The 20,700-nt window shown below is 33.3% G+C and overlaps 1 protein-coding gene across 1 annotated transcript; it reads left to right on the forward strand.

Moving 5' to 3' along the window:
• The first annotated feature begins 2,945 nt into the window (after positions 1-2,945).
• LOC114375101 (subtilisin inhibitor CLSI-I-like) lies at positions 2,946-4,337 on the forward strand. Its single transcript, XM_028332848.1, has 2 exons — positions 2,946-3,155; positions 3,750-4,337. The coding sequence occupies exons 1-2, from the start codon at positions 3,026-3,028 to the stop codon at positions 3,977-3,979; spliced, it is 360 nt and encodes a 119-aa protein (XP_028188649.1). The 5' UTR covers positions 2,946-3,025; the 3' UTR covers positions 3,980-4,337.
• Positions 4,338-20,700: the final 16,363 nt, after the last annotated feature.

Consider the following 20,700-nt stretch of genomic DNA (forward strand, 5'->3'; position numbering starts at 1 on the left):
TATGCACGACAAAGGGAATTACATGTGCAAGAGTTTCTATAAGGATTCATCAAAATCATGAAAGCAATTCTTTGAGATTGAGAAGAATAACATCGTATGACTGAGAATTCATTACTTTGCATGGCCCCTCAAATTTCAAGTGTTTAACTTAGGGCATGATTTGTTAAGGTTATCACTTTCACTCATTCACACATTGAAATGTCCCAACTCAACTTTGTTTTTCATCTCATATTTCATCAAAAACATCACATAAAAGCATGAATCTTTAAGGTCTTTAAGGCTTGTAACTTAGCTGGGATCACAAGTTTTTGTTTTTCTAGACAATCAAAATGATCCAAGGATCAAAGACAACAATAAATGTGAAAGTTTCAACATAAGCACTCACCTATGCTTTCCCATTTTCTTTTCTCAACCAAGTTTCTCTTTTTGAAATAATTGAGTACATCACAAAATATAATGAATTGATGATTGTGTTAATTCCATAAGGGCTTGTGCATGTGTGAACTTGGATGAATTCAATTGATTGGTGCATTTGGATGAGATTGGTTGTGTGACATTCTTTGATGAGACTCATGAATATGCTCATACCTTGTGAGATGTGAGGTGTGAACTAGCGTCGCCTCAGCAAGTACAATTATAAAATCAAAATTGAATTTTGTAGAGAGAGTTTCACTGTAGCGAAAGCTAACTTCATCTCAGCGAGTGCAATTATCGACTAAAAACTGCATTTTGTAGAGAAATTCGTTGCAGCGAAAACTAGCTTCGCCTAAACTATTGCATCTATAGAATCAAAACTACATTTTGTACAGAGAAATTCTTTGCAGTTAAGGCTAGCTTCGTCTCAATTATTGTAGATACAAAAATTACTTCACATAATCAAATTTAGTTTGTTGCAACAAAACACAAGCTTGCTACAATGAATCAAATAGCAACTGATTTGCCATAGTGAATTGTGTTTTCTTTTGCTTATAACTAATTACCTATTTTGAAATAATTAAAAAAGAAGAGGAATGAGAAGAGTGGGTTGCCTCCCATAAGCACTTCTTTAACGTCACTAGCTTGACGGATGAGAAGGATCAAGGTTCCTCCAAATGAAGAATTGTAGCCATCCTCTAAATTTCTCCACCAAGATATGGTTTTAGCCTATGACCATTCACAACCCAACTTCTTTGAGTGGAGGAGCCTTCAATTTCTATTCTTCTATAAGGCTTCACTCCCTTGACTACAAATGAGCCTGACCATTTCGACTTTAGTTTACCTGGAAAGAGCCTCAACCTTGAATTCAACAACAAAACTTGTTGTCCTTCCTTGAAATCTCTCTGCACTAGCTTTTTGTCATGATATGCCTTTGTTTTCTCCTTATAATGCTTGGAAGAAGTATAATCATTAAGGCACATTTCTTCTAATTCTGCTATTTGAAGCTTCTTCTCACTAACAAGTGTAGGATTAAAATTTAAAAATTTCATGGCCCAATAAGCTCTGTGCTCTAGCTCCACAAGTATATGACAAGTTTTTCCATAGACCATTTAGAATGGGGTCAACCCAATTGGAGTCTTCTTAGCAATATTATATGCCCAAAAAGCACCGTCTAATTTGGATGACCAATCTTTTCTCAAAGATGTTATTGTTTTCTCAAGAATCCTCTTTATATCTCTATTGAAAAATTCAACTTGTCCATTAGTTTGAAGATAATACTGCCACTGTGTCTCACTAAATAGTGTTTCAAAACCTTGTTGATTTGGGAATTACAAAAGTGGGAACATCCATCACTTATGAGTATCCTAAGCACCCTAAATCTTGAAAAAAATGTTCTTCTTGAGAAATTTTATCATTGTTTTGGCATCATTTTTCTTGATTGCCACTACTTCAACCCATTTTGACACATAATTCAGCCCACTCAATGGAAAAGGAGAGAAACCCACTCACCTAGTTTAGGAGCTCCCCCAAAACATGAAGATAAATCTTGAGAGTGTGAGAGATGAAAAGAAAAATTGAGAGAGAGAGAACTATAAGGGTGACTACACTCCAAGGAGAAGGAAATGATAATGAATAAGGATTTTTTGCTCTTTTATGACAAAGGGTGTTGGGTCTTGGTTCATGGGCCTAGTCCAATTATTCAACTAACACTTCTACTAATAGCCACTTTAAACCAAACAAAACATCACAACTCAATTAATTAAAATTTTCCACATAATTAAATCTAATTACATCTTGCTATTTAATTAAAAGCACTTACTCATACATTTAAGAAAAACTTTTTAGTACCAATGTAAAAATATTAGATCAATATCGATTCAAACAAAAACTGACATCGTAAAAAAAAATTTACATAGATTTATGAATAACCAATATTGTAACGTTAAATTTAATTACAAAAATATCACTGTTTTATTTATTACAGCAGTTATCAAATAATCAATGTAGTAACAATGACAAAATTATTTCATATAGTAATGGAAGGAGTTCCGCTAAAGGAAGGAGATCAACACGGCATAAGGTAATGCTTTTGGCTGATAAGAAAAAAAAAAAAAAAAACTTCTGAAGGTATCTCAGACAAGGAGGTTCCAGTAAGAACATAAGCAAAGGGATTTTATTAAAGTTAAAAATAAAATTAAAAAAATTAACCTGAAGCCCAAGACGTGCTCAATTCAATTATTTTACAGCGAAATTGATTGAGATGTGTTAAAATTTAATTGTTTGAAGGATTACGGACATTTTTTATCCGTAAAAATTAAATATGATATCATATGATTTATAATATTTAAACACTGTATTCAATTAAGTGAGTCTAAGTATTAGTAAATAATATTTGTGTACTATTCTTCCCATAAAATATTGGCATGTACCGCCATTATATGCGCCAAATATAGTCCTAGTTGGCTTGCCTGACACCATGAAATCGAGGCATATGGCATTGGAAAAATCGGTTTAATCATCTCATTATTATGCAAATGTCCAAAACAGGTGGCAACCTAGAACCACACTCCACCGAGTCAGAGTTTCCATATCCCCTACTTAAAGGTTCATGCTCCAGAAAACTTTCTTCAAAGGATCCTTCGTAGAGTACTCGATCGTTCGGTATTTTATTATGGCTGAGGAAAAACAAGGACAAGGGACTAATCCTCCTCAAGAACAACCCAATGAGCCCTTGCCAAGTGAGTGTTATTATTCTTAATTGCTCTTTCCAAATATATTCAGGTTTTGTTTGTTTAAACTTAACAGTGGTCTGTAATTCGATTTGCATATGTACCTGTATCAAATATTTGAAAAACTTCATTGTTGAAAATAATCTTATATATGACTTGAACAACGTCCAATAAAATATTTATGTACTATAAAAAAAAAAGTGAACATTAACCTTTTAAACTAGTTACCGTTAAAGAAATTAAATAGTTTTAGAATTTAATGGTAATATAATGACAATATAAAATAGTTTTACACTGATATTTGATTATAAATTATGGTTGATATAAATTTTAAAATAATTTTATAAGAATCAACAAAATTTAACATGGGTGATAGTTTATGATTAAATAATAGTTTTCTCATAATTTTAATTTATTCAGTAAACTAATTTTAACCTATACATAAATTTAATTTTAATTTATTAAATTTTTTTATTTTTTATTCTTATTTTTTCTCTTTTGAATACTTCTAAAGAAATTTATTCAAATTGGCACTACTAACTACAAAAAATGGAATTGATTCAGTAAGTGGTACCAATATATTATATATGTTTGGTGTTGTAGGGGACTACAACCAGCTCTTGGGGACAAACAATCCTACCAAAACAAGTTGGCCAGAGCTGGTTGGTGTCACTGCTGAAGAAGCAGAGAAGAAGATAAAGGAGGAGATGGGTGGAGCTGAAATTCAAGTGGTGCCTCCAGGCTATTTTGTCACTGCAGATTTCAAGCCCAAAAGAGTTCGATTGTATGTGGATGAATCTAACAAAGTCACCAGGGCTCCGGGAATTGGCTAATCCATCTACCCAAAATACTATCATTTAGTAATTTCATATTTCTTTGTTTTGGCCGAGACAATAGCGGCATTTGAATTTTGCATTCCCAAATTTGTATCTTCCCTTCTCATTGCATTTTGAAATGTTCATTCTAAGATAAATATCTGTGTTTCGAAATGAACTTTTCAAAATTTCAAAATATAACGAGATGTTAGATTCAATAGTGGAAGTAGGAAAACAAATGCCTGCAATAGCAGTGTATTATGGTTTGACTAGAATCTTAGGCTATAGGTTTAATTAATCTTCCTCAGTAAGTGGATTATGTTATCTGTAAACCAATAAGGATTCTTTAAGAAAATTTGTTCCTTCTATTGTAAAATTTGGTCTCCTTTACTGTCAAGTCTGAATGCTTAAAAACACCAAAACGAAGTGAGGGAAGACTACAAAAAATTACCATAGATAGGGAAATCCATGAGTTCAAAAAAAAATTGACTAAGAGAATTCAACAAATGAAGGGAAATTAAGCTCTAATTGAAGACTTGGAATGGAATGAGTCAATCCCTTCCTTTCAACGCTCTCCATATTCCTTCCAGAATCAAAAAAATCAATGCTTACACAATACTGGATGTGCTCCAAGTGCTTTTCTCAAACTCTTCTGCGTGCCACAAGACATTCTCTCCCTCACTCAACTACAAAATTCAGCCACAACTCAAAAAAATGAATATCTCTTAATTTAACACAATAACAAAGACGTAACGACAAAATGCGTCCTTACACTTATTTAAAAATTAAAAAATAAATAAAGGTAATGTAGTGTGAATCGAATCAAATTGAAGAAGAAGAACCGCAAGTGAAGGAGTAGCTTCTCAGGCACAAAAAAAAGAGAAGAAGCTTGATCTGAGGTTCAAATTGGGTTTACATGGTGAAGTCTTATTGCGGTTGACCAAAAGAAAGCTTTAATCGGAGTAAATTTCTAAGAAGCTTACAGTGGTAGCCGAAAATGGCTTTGATGGTCGTAGCTAGGGTTCGATCAAAGCTTCGATTGCAAGAAATATTCTTGGGGCTTTGATACAGGTCAACGAGATGAGGGATTCTACAGATTTAGATTGAGAAAATGAGGCCAATGGTGGCTGGAATCTGCGACGGCGATGACACAGAGAGAAGAAGAATACGAGAGAGAGGAGAAGAATATCGATTTTAATGATACGTGGAGGCTTTCTAATTTGCTTTTGACAGTTGAGACAATTTTTTTTTCCAATGATGTGCTAAGTACATAGTTAGATAAATCCTAAACGATTTTAATTACTTTCCAATCAAATAAGATGTTTGGATAAAAATTTAGAAAGAAATTGAAATTTGAAGATTTTGATAAGAGATTTTAGTTAACTTAAATATTAGCATTTTAAATTCTTTCCATTTATGAAAGAATTTGAAATTCTTTTTTTCTGATGTAGCTTCTCCCGAAATCCTTCATTCTCTGGCTCCTTCATTCTCTTGCAACAGCTTCTTTCGAAATCCTTCGCTCTCTCTCTCGCAACAGCTTCTGCCGGAAACCTCCGCACTTGTTCAGCTGCCGGCGATGGTTTCTGATGACTGCATCGGTGGTTTCTGGTGACTGCATCGGAAAGGAAGAAGAAAAAGAAGGTGATTGTGTTAGGATTTTGATAGGTTCTCTCTCGCTCCTTCATTCTTGCAAAGTTTTTCACTCTTCTCTCTCTCTTGCAACAGTTTCTCCCTCTGCATTATTTCGAAAAAGGTTCTGATCACAAGCAAGATCAGTTCTCACCTCCACCAATGCACTTTTCAAATAGATGGTTCATTTTTCATTATTCCTACGATTATTATTTCTATCTCTATCTTTATTGTTCAATCTAAGCGTAATAAGGCCTAGATCTAGAAATCACGGTGTTCATTTATTTCTTGTCTATTTTCATATGATATGTAGTTTGTGCTGGAATTTCTAATTCTTATTGTGCCTTGTTCGTGCGCAGATTCTGTATTCCGTATGAATGATATGTCTAAATGTTATTTACTAGTTGTTTATGATCTTCCTGTTGCTTTTGTCTTGTTCTTCTTTAGAGTGAGAAAATCTTATCAATTTAAGAATTTAGTTGCTGTTAAAACAAGACATTGAGACATTTAAGATTGAACTTTTTTATGTTATTATATGTTTTCATTGTATTGAGGTTTTCTCTTGTTTTTGTGCGAAGTGTGTTCAATAAACAAATATTGATCACTAATTTATACATTGCTTCAAGATGTATTCTATATGACTTAACTTGAAAGCTCCTTCAAACTCTTTCAAGTGCCTGTTCCTCAGATCATCTGAAAACCAAACCAAAATAAAATTCATGGATGTCCCCACTACACTTTATATAACTTTACTTTCTGTGAGATTGTAAGTTTTGAGCTGAGAAGATTCCATCCTTTCCTGAATTGCTCGCAGTTCGGAGGCTATGTGAACCTCAACACTGCATGCAAATACAATTGAGACAACAAATACTATGGGCCACCTTGACATAATACAAGTTGTTAACAGATATTTGCACTAGAGAAAATGATAGTCAATGAACACTAATAAATTGGGACAGAGAGATGTCAATATTTAGGCAACATATTGCTGTTTAAAAATTGATTGACAATGGATAAAGAAAAAATGATTAGGCAATTTTATGATTTCACTTGTAAAGGACAACTGCCTTCTCATTCGAGTTACATCTATATTTGAATTTTGTGACGTTCATCTGCCCCACCTGCCAGGCAAGATAGAAAATAAGTACAAACATGAAGAACACTTATAGACATAGTGATAAAGTAGCAGACATACCAATTAATAAAATTTTTTGAAACTTCCAAGCTCCTCTGCCATAACAGTTGCCAGCACAACCTTTTGTTTACAACCAATATTAGCAAGTTTAGTTACAACCCGAAGTTTATCAAAATTCATGTTTGCTCTACTGGTTATTACTACAATATTTTTCCCCTGGAGCCCATAATGCTTGCAGTATGCCTCAGCTCCAGTTAGTGCAAGTGCTCCTGCTGGTTCTAATATGTTCCTTTTTTCCTCGAACACATCCTGCAACAAGTTTTATTCTTGTTATATCCCAAAAAATTAAGTCATATAGAATATGTACTGCTTTTCATTGACTGCAATGTGATAGGAAATTAGTCACAAAGTCACCAGGGACGGCGATGACACAAAGAGAAGAAGAATACGAGAGAGAGGAGAAGAATATCGATTTTAGTGATATGTGGAGGGTTTCTAATTTGCTTTTGACAGTTGAGACAATTTCTTTTCCAATGATGTGCTAAGTACAGAGTGAGAGAAATACTCCAAAAGCTTTGAAATTTTGGCGTGTGCAAAGTCTCAAATGTTACGTGACGGTGTTTATAACGTCAAGTGAAAAAACAAAAATAAAGATTGATTCCTAAAAATAATATTTTTTGGCGGTTTATAATGACCCTCACAAGTAACCGCCATCACATCTTTTTTAGTGGTGATTAACTTAAGTGTAAAAATAATCATAGATAATTGTCAAAGAGTATGATAATTATCCAATTGACACCTCAATTTAATCTTAAATTTTTTTTCTCATACTTTTTTATCTTAAATGTTATTATCTTTATTTAATAAAAATGGATAATTGAGTAACATTTACTAAAAAAAGTTTGAAAATGCAAAATCACAAAAAAGATGAATACATAAATCATGTAATATATGTCTCATGCACATAACATTTAAGCCCAGGTAATATGTCTCATGAAATTAATAATTGATCAATATTTATTAAGAATATGTTTGAAATGTGTATAATCACAATAAAATTAATTATTAAGTGTAATATTTAACATGTGCATTAATATTATCTGTATATCACATGGGTGTTTTTTTTAATCCTCCAATTCATCAAGAAAAAGAGATCCTAACTCATTTAGAATTCACTTGAAAGGTACTAAAGTCTAACCAAGAATTGATTTCAGCACTACCCGAACGATTCAACTTTAACTTCATCATATTAGCCAACAAGAAGTACTTATAAATATTGTTATAAAGGATTGAAGGATTAATGGTTGAAATTACAAAAGGTGACTATGAAAAAAAAATAGTTTTTCAAAAGGTTAAAAAATATAAAATTGTAATTTTTCATAAGGTAAAAAAATATAAAATTGTAATAATGGTAATAAAAAATGCTTTTTAAAATAAGTGAAAACAACATATTGAAAAGCTTATTGTTTAAATTTGTGAAAATATAACCAAATTCTACAATAAATTAAGCATTAAGTCTCTATTTTTATAATTTTTCTTACTTGATTTCATAAAATAAAACATTCATCTCCATTACTTTTATTTTTTATATAATATAATTTTCAATTTTAAAATATTTACATCTAGATATCAATGTATAAGAGAAAAGTTCAATTTACCTTGGTAAACAAAAATTTTCAATGGTTTACTCGAATGAGAAGATAATAAATAATAATTCATTTAAAAATATTGTATATTTTATTCAAATAGAAATTTAAATAAAAGTTATATTAAGATTATTATCATAACAGTAAATTAAAAAAATAATCAGAATTATTTAGATATTAATATGGTTTCAAGCAAATTGTTCATTTATGTGAGTAAATTATAAATTTTGTTACTGATTTCATAAAAAAATGTTCATTTCCATGAATTTCATTTGATACATAATTTCTATATTAATAAATTGACATATAGATATGAATTTATAAAAGATAATTTAAATTTATAAAAATTTTAATAATTTACATAATTATATAATAAACAAAAATAAATAATGATTTGTGAACAAAATTAACTTCAAACATCAATTTTACTAATATTTTATGTGTTATACCAATATTTTATGTGTTAGATAAAATAAAACATTCAATAAATTAGTAAGTCATAAGATAAAATGACATTTAATGGGTAAATTAGAAGCAATTGTAAATGACCATGAAGAATAATAAAAAAGAGGGATCAATTTGGCTGTTAAGCTTGGGCTCTTGTACCATATTGAAAGAATGGAATGTTTAGGATTTTATTCATATCTAATTGTGAATGTACAAGAGATATATATAGAATAGAGATGAATAACAAACTCAAAATTATCTACTAAATTATATATAACTTGAATTTAAATTGTAACAACTTGCAACTAATTGTTTTATCATATCAATAGTCTAACATGGGATTTATTGTATGAGAAAAAAATAGAGTGAATAAAATTGAAAAACTAATATGACAAAAAAAAATACTACCTTTATAGTGCAAAAAAAAAAAATGAACACGATCAAATGGACTAAATGTAGAAGACACTACTACAAAAAAAACATTTAACATCGGTTTTAAAATCAATATTGTGTCGAAGAATGTTGAAAGTCAAGCACTTTCAACATCAATTTTAAAACCAATGTGAAAATGCATTTTTATATTGGTTGTTCCTAGAACCGATGTAGAAAGTATGTCAAAATTTATAAATCTCTCAATTACCACATCAATTAAATTCACAACCGATATAGAAAGACATTTAAAAAAAAAAACTATATGACTACAATTTGACTTAGTACCCATGTTAATGCTTGCATATTTCTAAGCTCAAGTGGGATTTCACCCTTCACATCCCTTCTCAAAAGAATTCTAATACAAACAATATCATTTAGTAAAAATTTATTCAGCTTTAACTTCCAATAAATGTTTAGCATAGGAAAATGTTCACTGAACTTTTTGAAATGTTTAATGATGATTTTCATCATGCCACGACCTATTTTATCCCCAACATAAATAATACAGTAGTATTTGGCATTCGTTTATTCAAACTCTTTTGATGCATTTTCCAATTCAATATTCTTTATTCAAGATCCCATTAAGTTTTCACATGTGAAAACAAAAAGTGACAATTATGAGGGTTTTTAAACCCTTTTACTGCCAAGGTGAAAACAAAATAAAAAGCATATAATATGATAGTTACATGCCTTTTATTTTGTCTAAAATATGAATTTGAGTAATATTGCCAAGATATTGAATACCAATGAATGTATTAAAAAATAAAAGATCAACATTAGCTTAAACAAAAATATGATCAATTTTTTTTATCGAGGATATAAGTTATATGTCATTGAAGAACGTGATTAAACACATGGCTCTAATAGTTTCATGATATTTAAGTTGCAATAAGAATAGAAAACTAGATAATATAAAATAAAGAAAAATTAATGTCAAGCATAAACCTATATATACCATTGAAGGCAGTGAAACATGAGCATGAACTAATGCCACTTGAATTCCAATGTCATGTACAAACTTGTGTTAAAATTGTGATACCTTAGCCTCACAACCTGCCAAATACCAAAATGCTAATTGTGAGGAAAACACTCATCACAAAATATGCATTAATACAAATCTGCTACAAGCATATACATAATGCAACATATAGTCACTACAGCAATATTGACATTGATCCATAACCTGGAAAAAGAGGTATTTTGACAAAATGTTTTTCTACTTTCAAGAAAGTAATCAACTTTGCTGAAGTGTAAAAAGAGAAGGGAATTAAAAGGGTTAAAATAAGTGGAAAAGTTATGTCCACTCCTACTATTCAATGTGTCACGATATTCTAATATGTTTGGATGGAGCAATTCAGTAGAGAAATTCATGAATTTAATTTTTCAAGGAATTTAAAAGGATTCATGATAACATAGCTTGTTTGGATAGAATATTTGAAAGGATATTTAATTTTTGGTATTTTTATGAATCATTTTGATTGACTAAAACAGTGGAATTTCAAATTCTCTAAAAAAATAAAGAATTTGAAATTCTTTTTTCAGTGATGCTCATTCTAACTCACGTTCTTGCTCGCGACTCTTTCTCACTCAATACTCGCAAGTATGGGTGACCAAAGTTTTTACGGCCGACATTGACATAAGTTGTTTTTCACTAACGTTGGCCGAGGATTTTTCGGTCAGAATTTTTTTATATGATGTCAACCAAAGCTATTTTTTGCCGATATCGGCAAAGATTTTTTTTAGATGATGTTGATTAGGGTTATTTTGTCACTGGCGTCAGTCATGAGAATTTTTTCCTGACGTTCATCAAGGATTTTTTTGTCGTAGTCGTATAGGTTTTTTCAGTTGATGTTGACTAATGAATTTCTTGGTCGATGTTGGCTAGATTTTTTCTACTGACATCGGTCATGACTAACTTTTGAGTAGACACCTGCTAGGGTTTTTCAGCCGACGTCAACTGGGTTTTTCCAGCTAACATCAGCCAAAGCTATTTTTTAACCAATATCGGCTAGGGTTATTTTTCAGCCGATGTTAACTATGGTGTTTTGGCTGATGTCAACTACATTTTCTTAGCCGACGTCAGTTAGGATTTTTTTTGCTGACATCGACTAGGGTTTTCTGACTAACATCAGTCAGAGCTATTTCTTAACCACATTAGCTAGGTTTTTTGGTTGATGTTGGCTAGAGTTTTTTCTACTAACACTAGCTAGGTATTTTTGACTGACATCGGGCATGACTATTTTTAGTCGACATCGACTAGGTTCTTACAGTCGACATCCACTAGATTTTTTTCGGTCAACATCGGTCAGAGCTATTTTTTAGCCAACATCAGCCAATGCTATTTTATAGCTAATATTGGGTACGGTTTTTTGTCCGACATTGGTCAGGGCTATGTTTTAGCCAACTTCGACTAAGGATTTTTCGGCCAATGTTGCCAATGATGTTTTTCGACCGACATCGAGTAGGTTCTATTGGTCGGCATCGACCAAGCTATTTTTTAGCCAATAATGGGTAGAGTTTTTTTGTCAATGCCTGGTAGGGTTTTTTAGGCCGACGTTAGCTAAGAATAGCCTTGATCAATGTCGTTCAAAAAGACCCTAGCCGGTGTCGGCCAAACAAACCCTAGTCGAAGTTGGTAAAAAAAGCCTAGTCAACATCGTATGAAAAATAGACTCAACCAATATTAGCTGAAAAATAGCCCCGGCTAACGTCAACTGATAAATATTTCCGACATACTTTGACAAAAAACCCGTATTTGATGTCAACTGAAAAATAGCCTTGGTTGATGTCGGTGTAAAAACATCACTGGTTGTGATCAGGCAAAACAACCCTAGTCAAAATTATCAATATTTTTGTATTTTTAAATTATTAAAAATTGAAAAATATTTTTTAATTAATATTTCAAAATTAGATTGTGTTTGTTTTCTATAAAATTTAATATTAAAATTTCATCTATTTATAATATAAAATTGAAATTTTGCATATGGAGGAAATTGAATTGTCCTATCCAAACAAAGAATTTAAAATCAACGAAATTTGAATTGATTTATCCAAACAAAGCATTTGAAAAATGAAGGAAATTAAAATCAAAACAATTCAAATTCCAGGCATTTCAAATTCCCTAAAATTTTAAAATTCCTTATCCAAACACAAGGTAAAAGTTTCAAATGTCTATGTTATATTTCTCTGCCAAAAGCAGTTAAATTGAAATAAAACAATATCATAAACTAGTTGCTTCGCTGGTATTGGGTGGCAAACACTCACCTTAAATGCAGGTTTAGTCTCTTCTCCTGCCTTGTCAAAAATCTTTATCACCCACATCACCCACTATATGGAATGAAGAAAAACAAAAAAGTGACAACACTCACTTAAATGAAACTACTTAGATTCAAATGCAAATTATGAATGAATTCCAAAAAGAAAAAGAAATTACCAATGGGAAACCATTTACACTCTTTCCTATACTAATAGCCCATTCCAAGAATCCCTCAACGAGAGAAACAAATTGCAAAACGTTAAGAGCTCATTGTAGTTTATGCTACAAGAATTTTTGCAAAACTTGTGTACAAACAATTTTGAAAATCAATTTCCCTGATTTTAAAAGGAAAATGATTTTGAAAAAAAGTTTTTAATAACAGGATTTCCACTTTGGAAACCAGATTAAACCAAATTAAAAAAAACGGTAGACTTTTTCAACGAAAATTTTGAGAAAAGCATAGCTCCAAATTTTTCTGAAGAACAAACAAGTGGGCTTAGGGCACTACAAAACAAAGATTATATTCCCATAATTTGCAATAAAAAAATAATAAAAGCCTACATATTTTGGTTAAAATAATTTTTCCTAAAATAAATAGTTTTGACCAAACTGAAATAGTTTTACAAGCTTTAGTAGATATTGATTGTTCTTTTACTTCCATATGCAAAAGTGTTGTACCCAACATAATTGTTTTAGAAGTAACATAATAACCAAAACTAGAACCATGTCTGGGGACATAATAACCAATGATATAGAAATCAGAAATTTCACTATCCAATTATCTACAAATTGTGACATTTTTTGCAACAAAATTTTTATAAATAAAGCAGACATAGAAAATTTGCAACCAGCCAAAGATAAAAATGATATTAGGACTTGATTTTATTGTACATGATAATAGATCAATCACTATTACAAAAGATTATTTATTAATCTCTACAAACTCACAAATGTCACCCATAATAGACGAACTCACATCAAAGTTACAAACAAAGCATGGTGATGTCCCCACGAATATCAGTAACCAATGTCCTTATGACATACCTAATAGTTGTAAAATAAAAGGATCACAAAATTATGGTAGAATGAGCATTATAGAAACACCCCAAGATTCTTACCAAGAAAATATTTTAGATAACATAAAAACAGAAACTGAGCTACAATATGAATTATTTGTAGTAGAATCTGATCTGACTATAGGAAATTTTTATGTTAACATATAAACAAAGGTACATTTTCAATCATCATTTAAGTCAACATAGTCTTTTTTGTACAACGTCAAGCTTCTATAATGTTGCATTCTACTAATATATGGAGTTGGTCACTGCTTTGCCTAAGTATGATAATTGTTAGACCATAACAATGCTATCGACGGTAAAGGACAACGATCTTTCAAATAAATATGTCATACATGCAAAAATAAATAAGTATTAACTCAATCGTACACAACTGATTGCATAAATATAAAAAAAATTATATCTACAATGTACCTAAACAAAATGATTGTCATAGACGTGACCGATACAAATTATGCGATGCATCGAAGGATCTCCCGGTGGTTGACTTCTAAGAGGAAAGAAGGTCATGCTGTGTTGGTGAGACAAGGATACAAGGATTACATTATACCTTGATGCAATCACATATCCCATATCGGTTATATCCATCCACTTATCCATAGTGACCTGAATAAAACAAATATAGATGTCAAAGTTTATTTTAAAGTTAAGTCTTAAAAATCAAAAACACAAATTAAATACCATGGTTAACCCATCAACATGTAGTGACATCCTTAAATCCTCAAATCTGTCTGTGCCACCAAAGAGCTTGATATAGTCTTCTGCAAATTTGGCAAGTTCTATAAGCAGATGGGTGCGGACCAACAACCAAGAGTCTTCACCCATACCTAATAAACCAGCAACCACCCGATATCCACAATTTCCATCAGCTTCAACATCAACAACACTATCAATGAAGTCATGGATAGATGGCTGAAATTGATCCAACATAGGCATCATCCTTCTTGGATTGGATTGGTCAAAAGATAATGAACTATGCCTCACTAACGAATTGCTATTTTGTTGAGAATGAAAAACATCTACATACTCCCAGTAAGATGGATCACGCTTTGTTGACCTTGGGTTTCTTTTCATTGGTGCACCTTTTGTGTTAACCTTTACTGGAGGAGGACACATCGAATTTTGATTAGGGAACGCAATTCCCCGAAGCTTTGTCTTCAGAGTAAACTTACCACAAACATCAAGTTCATCAAATCTTTTGGATATTGTTTCAATTTCTTCCTTGATGCTCACCTCGGGCTCAGATATCCCTTGATCTAAAAAACTGAGTCTTCTCCAGAACATATGGATTGAATCCAACGGGATGTAACCAACAACATATTTGGATAGCTCACAAGCACAAGGAAAATCGTGCGTTGTTCTTATCACACAACCACAACTGGAAGGATTGTTGCCAGCATAGTGAACACGCTCAAATTCAGCAGCAATCTGATTTAAAGCATACCTTGAAACCATTCCAAGAAGACTTGTGTATAAGGTTTTTTAAGACATGTCCAATGACATGTGTACTTGTTTCAAATGATGCTCTAATTTTCGTGTGCTATAGCGTTATCATGTTGTTCATGGCATCCCAAACACTGCATAAGTCTCTAAGGCAAATTTGTAACACTCTTTTTAAAGCCCAGTGAGCATATTCAACCCTACATTTCAAATACACAAATAACAATAAACATATACAACAATAAAAATCCATCAATTCATCAACGTTGATTGAAATAAGTGAACAATTTCATACCTGTTTGTTGTTATGTTCCCTAAGTGTATCACCTTATTCGTCCACGCGGTAACAAATTTTTCCTTGTGTGGGATTATCCATGTATCCTTCACATAATCAACAAACATTGGCCAAGGTTAACAAACCATTTCAAACCTCTTCAGGTACTCATCAAACTGCTGCTCCGAAGGACAATCAACAAGAGTTCCCCAGGCATTCATGACATATTCCCAAGCATTTGTTTGACCAATTAACGATTTACATTTTCCCTTCACGTTCTTGTTTATGTGAAAGGTACACAATAAATTTGTACACTCAGAAAATACAGTCTTCACTGCATTCATCAATGTTAGGTCTCTATCAGTGACAATAACTCCAGGGAGGACATCACGTCTTAAAAATATATCTCGAAAGCGTTCTAAAGCCCAAACCACATTATTAAGACATTCACCCTCCAAATATGCAAAACCGACAGAGAATGTCATCCCAGTTGGTGTCACCCCAACAAAATCAAGCAGTGGGAGTCTGTACCTGTTTGTTTTGTAGGTAATGTCTATCAAAAACACCAAATTACATGTGTTGGCTAACTTCATTGCATCAGGGTGACACCAAAAGATATCATGAACCACGTCTTCATCCTTTAATCTGTGCCAATGAATATACTGATCCCGTTCAAGAAGCTTCATTAGATGTTGCATTTCAGTATCACTTCCTCTTATGGAAGAACGATATGCACTTCTTGCATTGTATATTTGTTTGATGGTCGTACAACTATTTTCATTTTGCTCCTTCAGAGTCAACAGAATGTTTCTTGGTTTGACCATTGACTTCTTCATATCAACAATAAGTTTTTTTTTAGCTTTTCTCAATCGCCCGACATATGGATGTCCAACTAATGGCTTGGCCAAATCATGATTATGAATTCCACAAATCAACTTCACCATCCACCCTTGTCCTCCAACCACAGGCTTGCCACGAAACTTGAAGGGACACCCACATTTCCTAGTCGTAGTGTCTCTTCTAACGAATTCTTTCTTCCTACACCTATACTCGCCACTCCTTTCACACCTAATTAACACAAATGAAGTCCTTCCTCTACTACCTGTGTTTGTGTCAGACCTTACAATTACCGCCACAAATCCATTTTCATAAGCAACGGATCGAGCCCACCGCAAAACATCCTCTCGGCTGTCAAACACCTACAAACCAATCCACATAATTTCAGCTTCCTACAACATATTCATTATTTTATTAAATCACTCACAGTCATGAACATTATTACCTAAGAAGTATTGAACGCATCCGAACAATCAACATGTGGTTCATTCACACCACATTCTTCTTCATTTTCATAATCCATATCCACTTCTTCATGCATTTTACCTTCATACATCCATTGATCTTCTTCCATCTTAACAATAAATTAAAAATTTCAACACAGACATACAACACATAACCAAACTACATAAAACATACAAAACTATACATAATAACTCATCATTAGTAAAAAGGAAAAACCCTATTTCATTTTACACATATAAACAATTCAAATAAAAAATGACAATACAAACAAAGTAATAATTTAAAAACAAAATTAAACTTTAAAATTTAAATAAATAGAGTCACGTGTTGATCAAGTTGATCTGCAAGTTGATCCGTAAGACTATGTAGGTTGCGTATCAACTTGATACTTGTGGATCAAGTTGATCCGCAACCTAACTTGCGGATCAACTTGATCCGCACGATCTGCCGTACACCAGAATGCACCCAACACTGCATACCTCGTATGCTATGCCGACAACCACCGCAACACCGATCACCAGTACCTTCACCTTCAACTTCACCTTTATGGCACCGAACCAAACTAATCGCAAGAAAACGAACAAGCGGGAAAGCACCGACCGAAGGAAGAAAAGAAGGAAACAATGCGCAAGGAAACACATTGTTTTATTTAAAACCGTGGAGCAAATCACTGTTCATGGCGGCACTGTTCATGGAAAAGACAGAAAGCAAGAAGGAGCAGCAAGGGTACTTTGGGTATTTTTGAAAGTTGTTGGGTGCACCAGCAATAATGTTGGGTGCATCTAGCAACTCCCTATAATAAAATCACACATATCTTAAAAGTAAATAACAGTGATCAAAGAATAGACATATCCAAATAAAAATAAAGGAACAGTATAGGTTGATGGTGATGCAATCCTACCCCCCAAGGGCATTGGATAGAAGACTCCAAGAAGATTGGACCAGAGATTCAAGAGAAGGCCCTAAGATTCTCATGAGCCTTAGGGTAGATTTTGGGTCCATGGGCTAAGTATGAGTCCACTTATCTTTGTACATATTAGATTAGGATTTCATTATTTTTGGACCTTGTATTTAGGGCTCCATAATGTAGGTAGGGTACCCTAGAAATGTAGAATTTTTCAGCCCTTGTATTTTAGGGCACCTAGACTAGTTTTTGTATTAGGGGTAGTTTTGTAATTTCATATACATTAAGTGAATATTTGATGTGTGTGTTAAGAAATAAATTTAATTGAATTGGGAGAAGCCCAATCCAATTAAATTTTAGAGGGGGAGGTGAGCATTTGCTTGCTACACCCCATTGTCACATCATATAGTCACACTTTGTGCTTGTCCTTCATGCTTTACATGCCTCATGACACCTAAGCACACTTAGTGGAGAATCTTGGACTTGATCTTGGATTAGTGGGCTAAACCATAACTAAAATTCACTAATCATAATTAGTGAAATTTTGGCTCCAAAATTTGGCACCACAAATTTAATTTCAAATTCAAGTGAAATTTGAATAGAAATTCAAATTTCCCTCCAATTTTGTGTGACACTTAGGCTATAAATAGAGGTCATGTGTGTGTATTTTTTTCAACTTTGATCATTTGAAAATTAAACTTCAGATTTTAGAGCTCTTTTAGAGCACAAAATTTCGTGTTCTTCTCTTCCTTTTCCTTCATTCATCTCCTTCTTCCTCCAAGCTTTTATTCATGGCCTCCTATGGTGGTGAGCTTCTTCTAGACTCATCTTCTCCTTGAAGTGGTGTATCCTCTCTCTCTTCCTTCTCCATTCCGCTGTCATTTATCTTCCAAGAAGCAAAGAAATCCATTGATGAAGAAGATCCTAGGCCTACAAGCTCTAATGGAGCTTACATCAGATGGTGTATTTGAAGTATTTAGCAGTAACCTACCTCCAAAGTAGAAACGCACTCAAAATCACCACCAACATTTTCCCAAATGGCATCAAAGGTCAATAGCTTACCCGACGGTGACCAAGCACAAGATCGAACAGTTCAAGTATGCATTTCATCCAAAACTGCCTACATTTCATTTACATAATTAAATTCAAAATAAACAATTATCAATACAAGTTTCTTCAATTATGAAATACTATAAACTCAAATTGATGATGGAAATTAACCTGGCAGGCCCAGAGGCCAGAGGAGAGATTCTGCTCCCAGATTCAAAAGCACTAAGAGTATACCAATTAATAGATCTCGCGCTCTAAGGAGGATTGTAGATCTAAAGGGCAAGTTTAGGGTAGCCCGAGACAGTGAAGAGGGTTAGGGTTTTTAGTTGAAGGGTTGAGGAGGGAGTAGGAGATGGTGCAGAGAGAGCACAAGAGCACCGGCACAAGAGTTTGAGAGATCTCAGATCTTGTTTTAAATTTCTTAGCGAACGGAGAGTGAGAAATGAAGGTCGAAGATGATGTTTTTATGAGGTGGAATGGTGGTGCTGGTTGGAGGAGAGGCTTTGGGAGGTGGTGCCTAGGGCGATGACATTGAGGCTTAAGAGTATGGTGTTGTGAGCTTGGTGTTTGTGGCTTGGAGTCAGTAGAGAGCAGCTTTGGTACAAGATAAGGAGAGAACAAGAGTTTTAGAAAGTTCATGACATTGTTCTCTTTTATTTTTAGTAAATAGGCATTTTGGTCCCTATCTTTGTAGTCATTTTGTATATTAGTCTCTATCCTATTGAAATGAAAAAAATAATCCTCATCTTTACATTTGTTATGCAAATAAGTCCCTACGGTTAAAATCTAATTTCCTCTTAGTCAAATGTCTATGTGGCAAGTCTTAGTCCATAACATGGCAAATCTGAGTCCATGTCAGCAAACCATGTGGCAAGCCTTAGTTCAAATGTATATCCTCTTTACCAATCTCCTCGAACCTCTTCTTTCTTCCATCTTCCTTCCACTTCAAAGCTTCTGCAAAATCTTCCATCACTTCTGCTGATACACCATTTAGAGAAGCCAGAAAGTGCAACATTTAGAGATGTGATGTTTGGTTGGAGCATTTTGTCAAACACCTTGAGTGCATCGAGGAAATGGCGAGGTTGGCAGCGTAGGCGGCAATGAGGGCGGAGGAAGGAACTGGGTGGAGCTTGTAGCAAGATCTTCAATATCAAGTATTCACTCCATATAGCTTGAAGGTCCAATAGTCTAGCTAGTATCCTATTTTCTATCTTTAGACACCTAGTATCAGCCTCCTTTATTGATTGTCTTTGCTATTAAGTTTCGAACCTGTTTTCAAAATTTCCTGAAAAATTTATTTGCATAAACGGAAGGGAAATATATATATATATATATATATATATATATATAAACGGAAAGCAGTAAAAAAATAATATTTACTCTTAAAAATTGATGTTCATTCAAGCGGGGATCGAGCCCTATAATTAATTAGATCCAACCAAAGGTCTGCTCTAATGCTACAATCGATGGCAATAATCATAATTGCAAGTTTGCAACTTAGCCACAAGGCAAGGCAAGGCAAAGGTGTGTTTATTTCTCCGTTTACACCAATCTATGATTTTGGCTCAACCACGTTGAGGCGTGGATTAGAAAGTAGGATAACGAAGAAATAAACACACTATAATAGGGCAGTGGCGTGGAGCACGACAGTGGAGCAGAGGAGGGTGGTGGTGGGGACAGAGAAGAAGAGCTTTTTGAGGTCGTGGAAGCTGAGGTCGTCAACGGGAGGAAGCACGATGGAGATCGGCAAGGGAGCTGGGATGCAGAGAGAAGGAGAGAGAGGAGGGTATGCCACCTTGGATAGTTTACGTGGCATTGTAATTGCCAACAATGCACCTCACTAATGGCGTTACCTTCGAATTTAACGACAAGGATATTTTGCAACACTTATGCAAAGATAGGGATTATTTTTTACATTTCAATAGGATAGGGACTAATATGCAAAATAACTACAAAGACAGGGATCAAAATGTCTATTTACTCTTTTTTTTTTAATAAAAGTGATGTTAACCAAATATTACCAACTATACCTAACATCGGTTGTATTTTTTAATATTGATTTTCATATCGATGTTAATTGAACGATGTAGACTATATATTTTTTATAATAGTGAGAGGAAGAATATCGAAGCAAAGAAAATTTGTAGG

The sequence above is a fragment of the Glycine soja genome, chromosome 11 (genome assembly GCF_004193775.1).
Source record: "Glycine soja cultivar W05 chromosome 11, ASM419377v2, whole genome shotgun sequence".
NCBI classification, from domain to species: domain Eukaryota; kingdom Viridiplantae; phylum Streptophyta; class Magnoliopsida; order Fabales; family Fabaceae; genus Glycine; species Glycine soja.

What these genes read in the sequence shown, in the direction of transcription:
- LOC114375101 (XM_028332848.1), top strand. Translation starts at nt 3,026, where the DNA reads ATGCTCCAGAAAACTTTCTTCAAAGGATCCTTCGTAGAGTACTCGATC. An exon ending in ACCCAATGAGCCCTTGCCAA is followed by an intron (nt 3,156 to 3,749) that starts GTGAGTGTTATT and finishes TTGGTGTTGTAG; the next exon opens with GGGACTACAACCAGCTCTTG.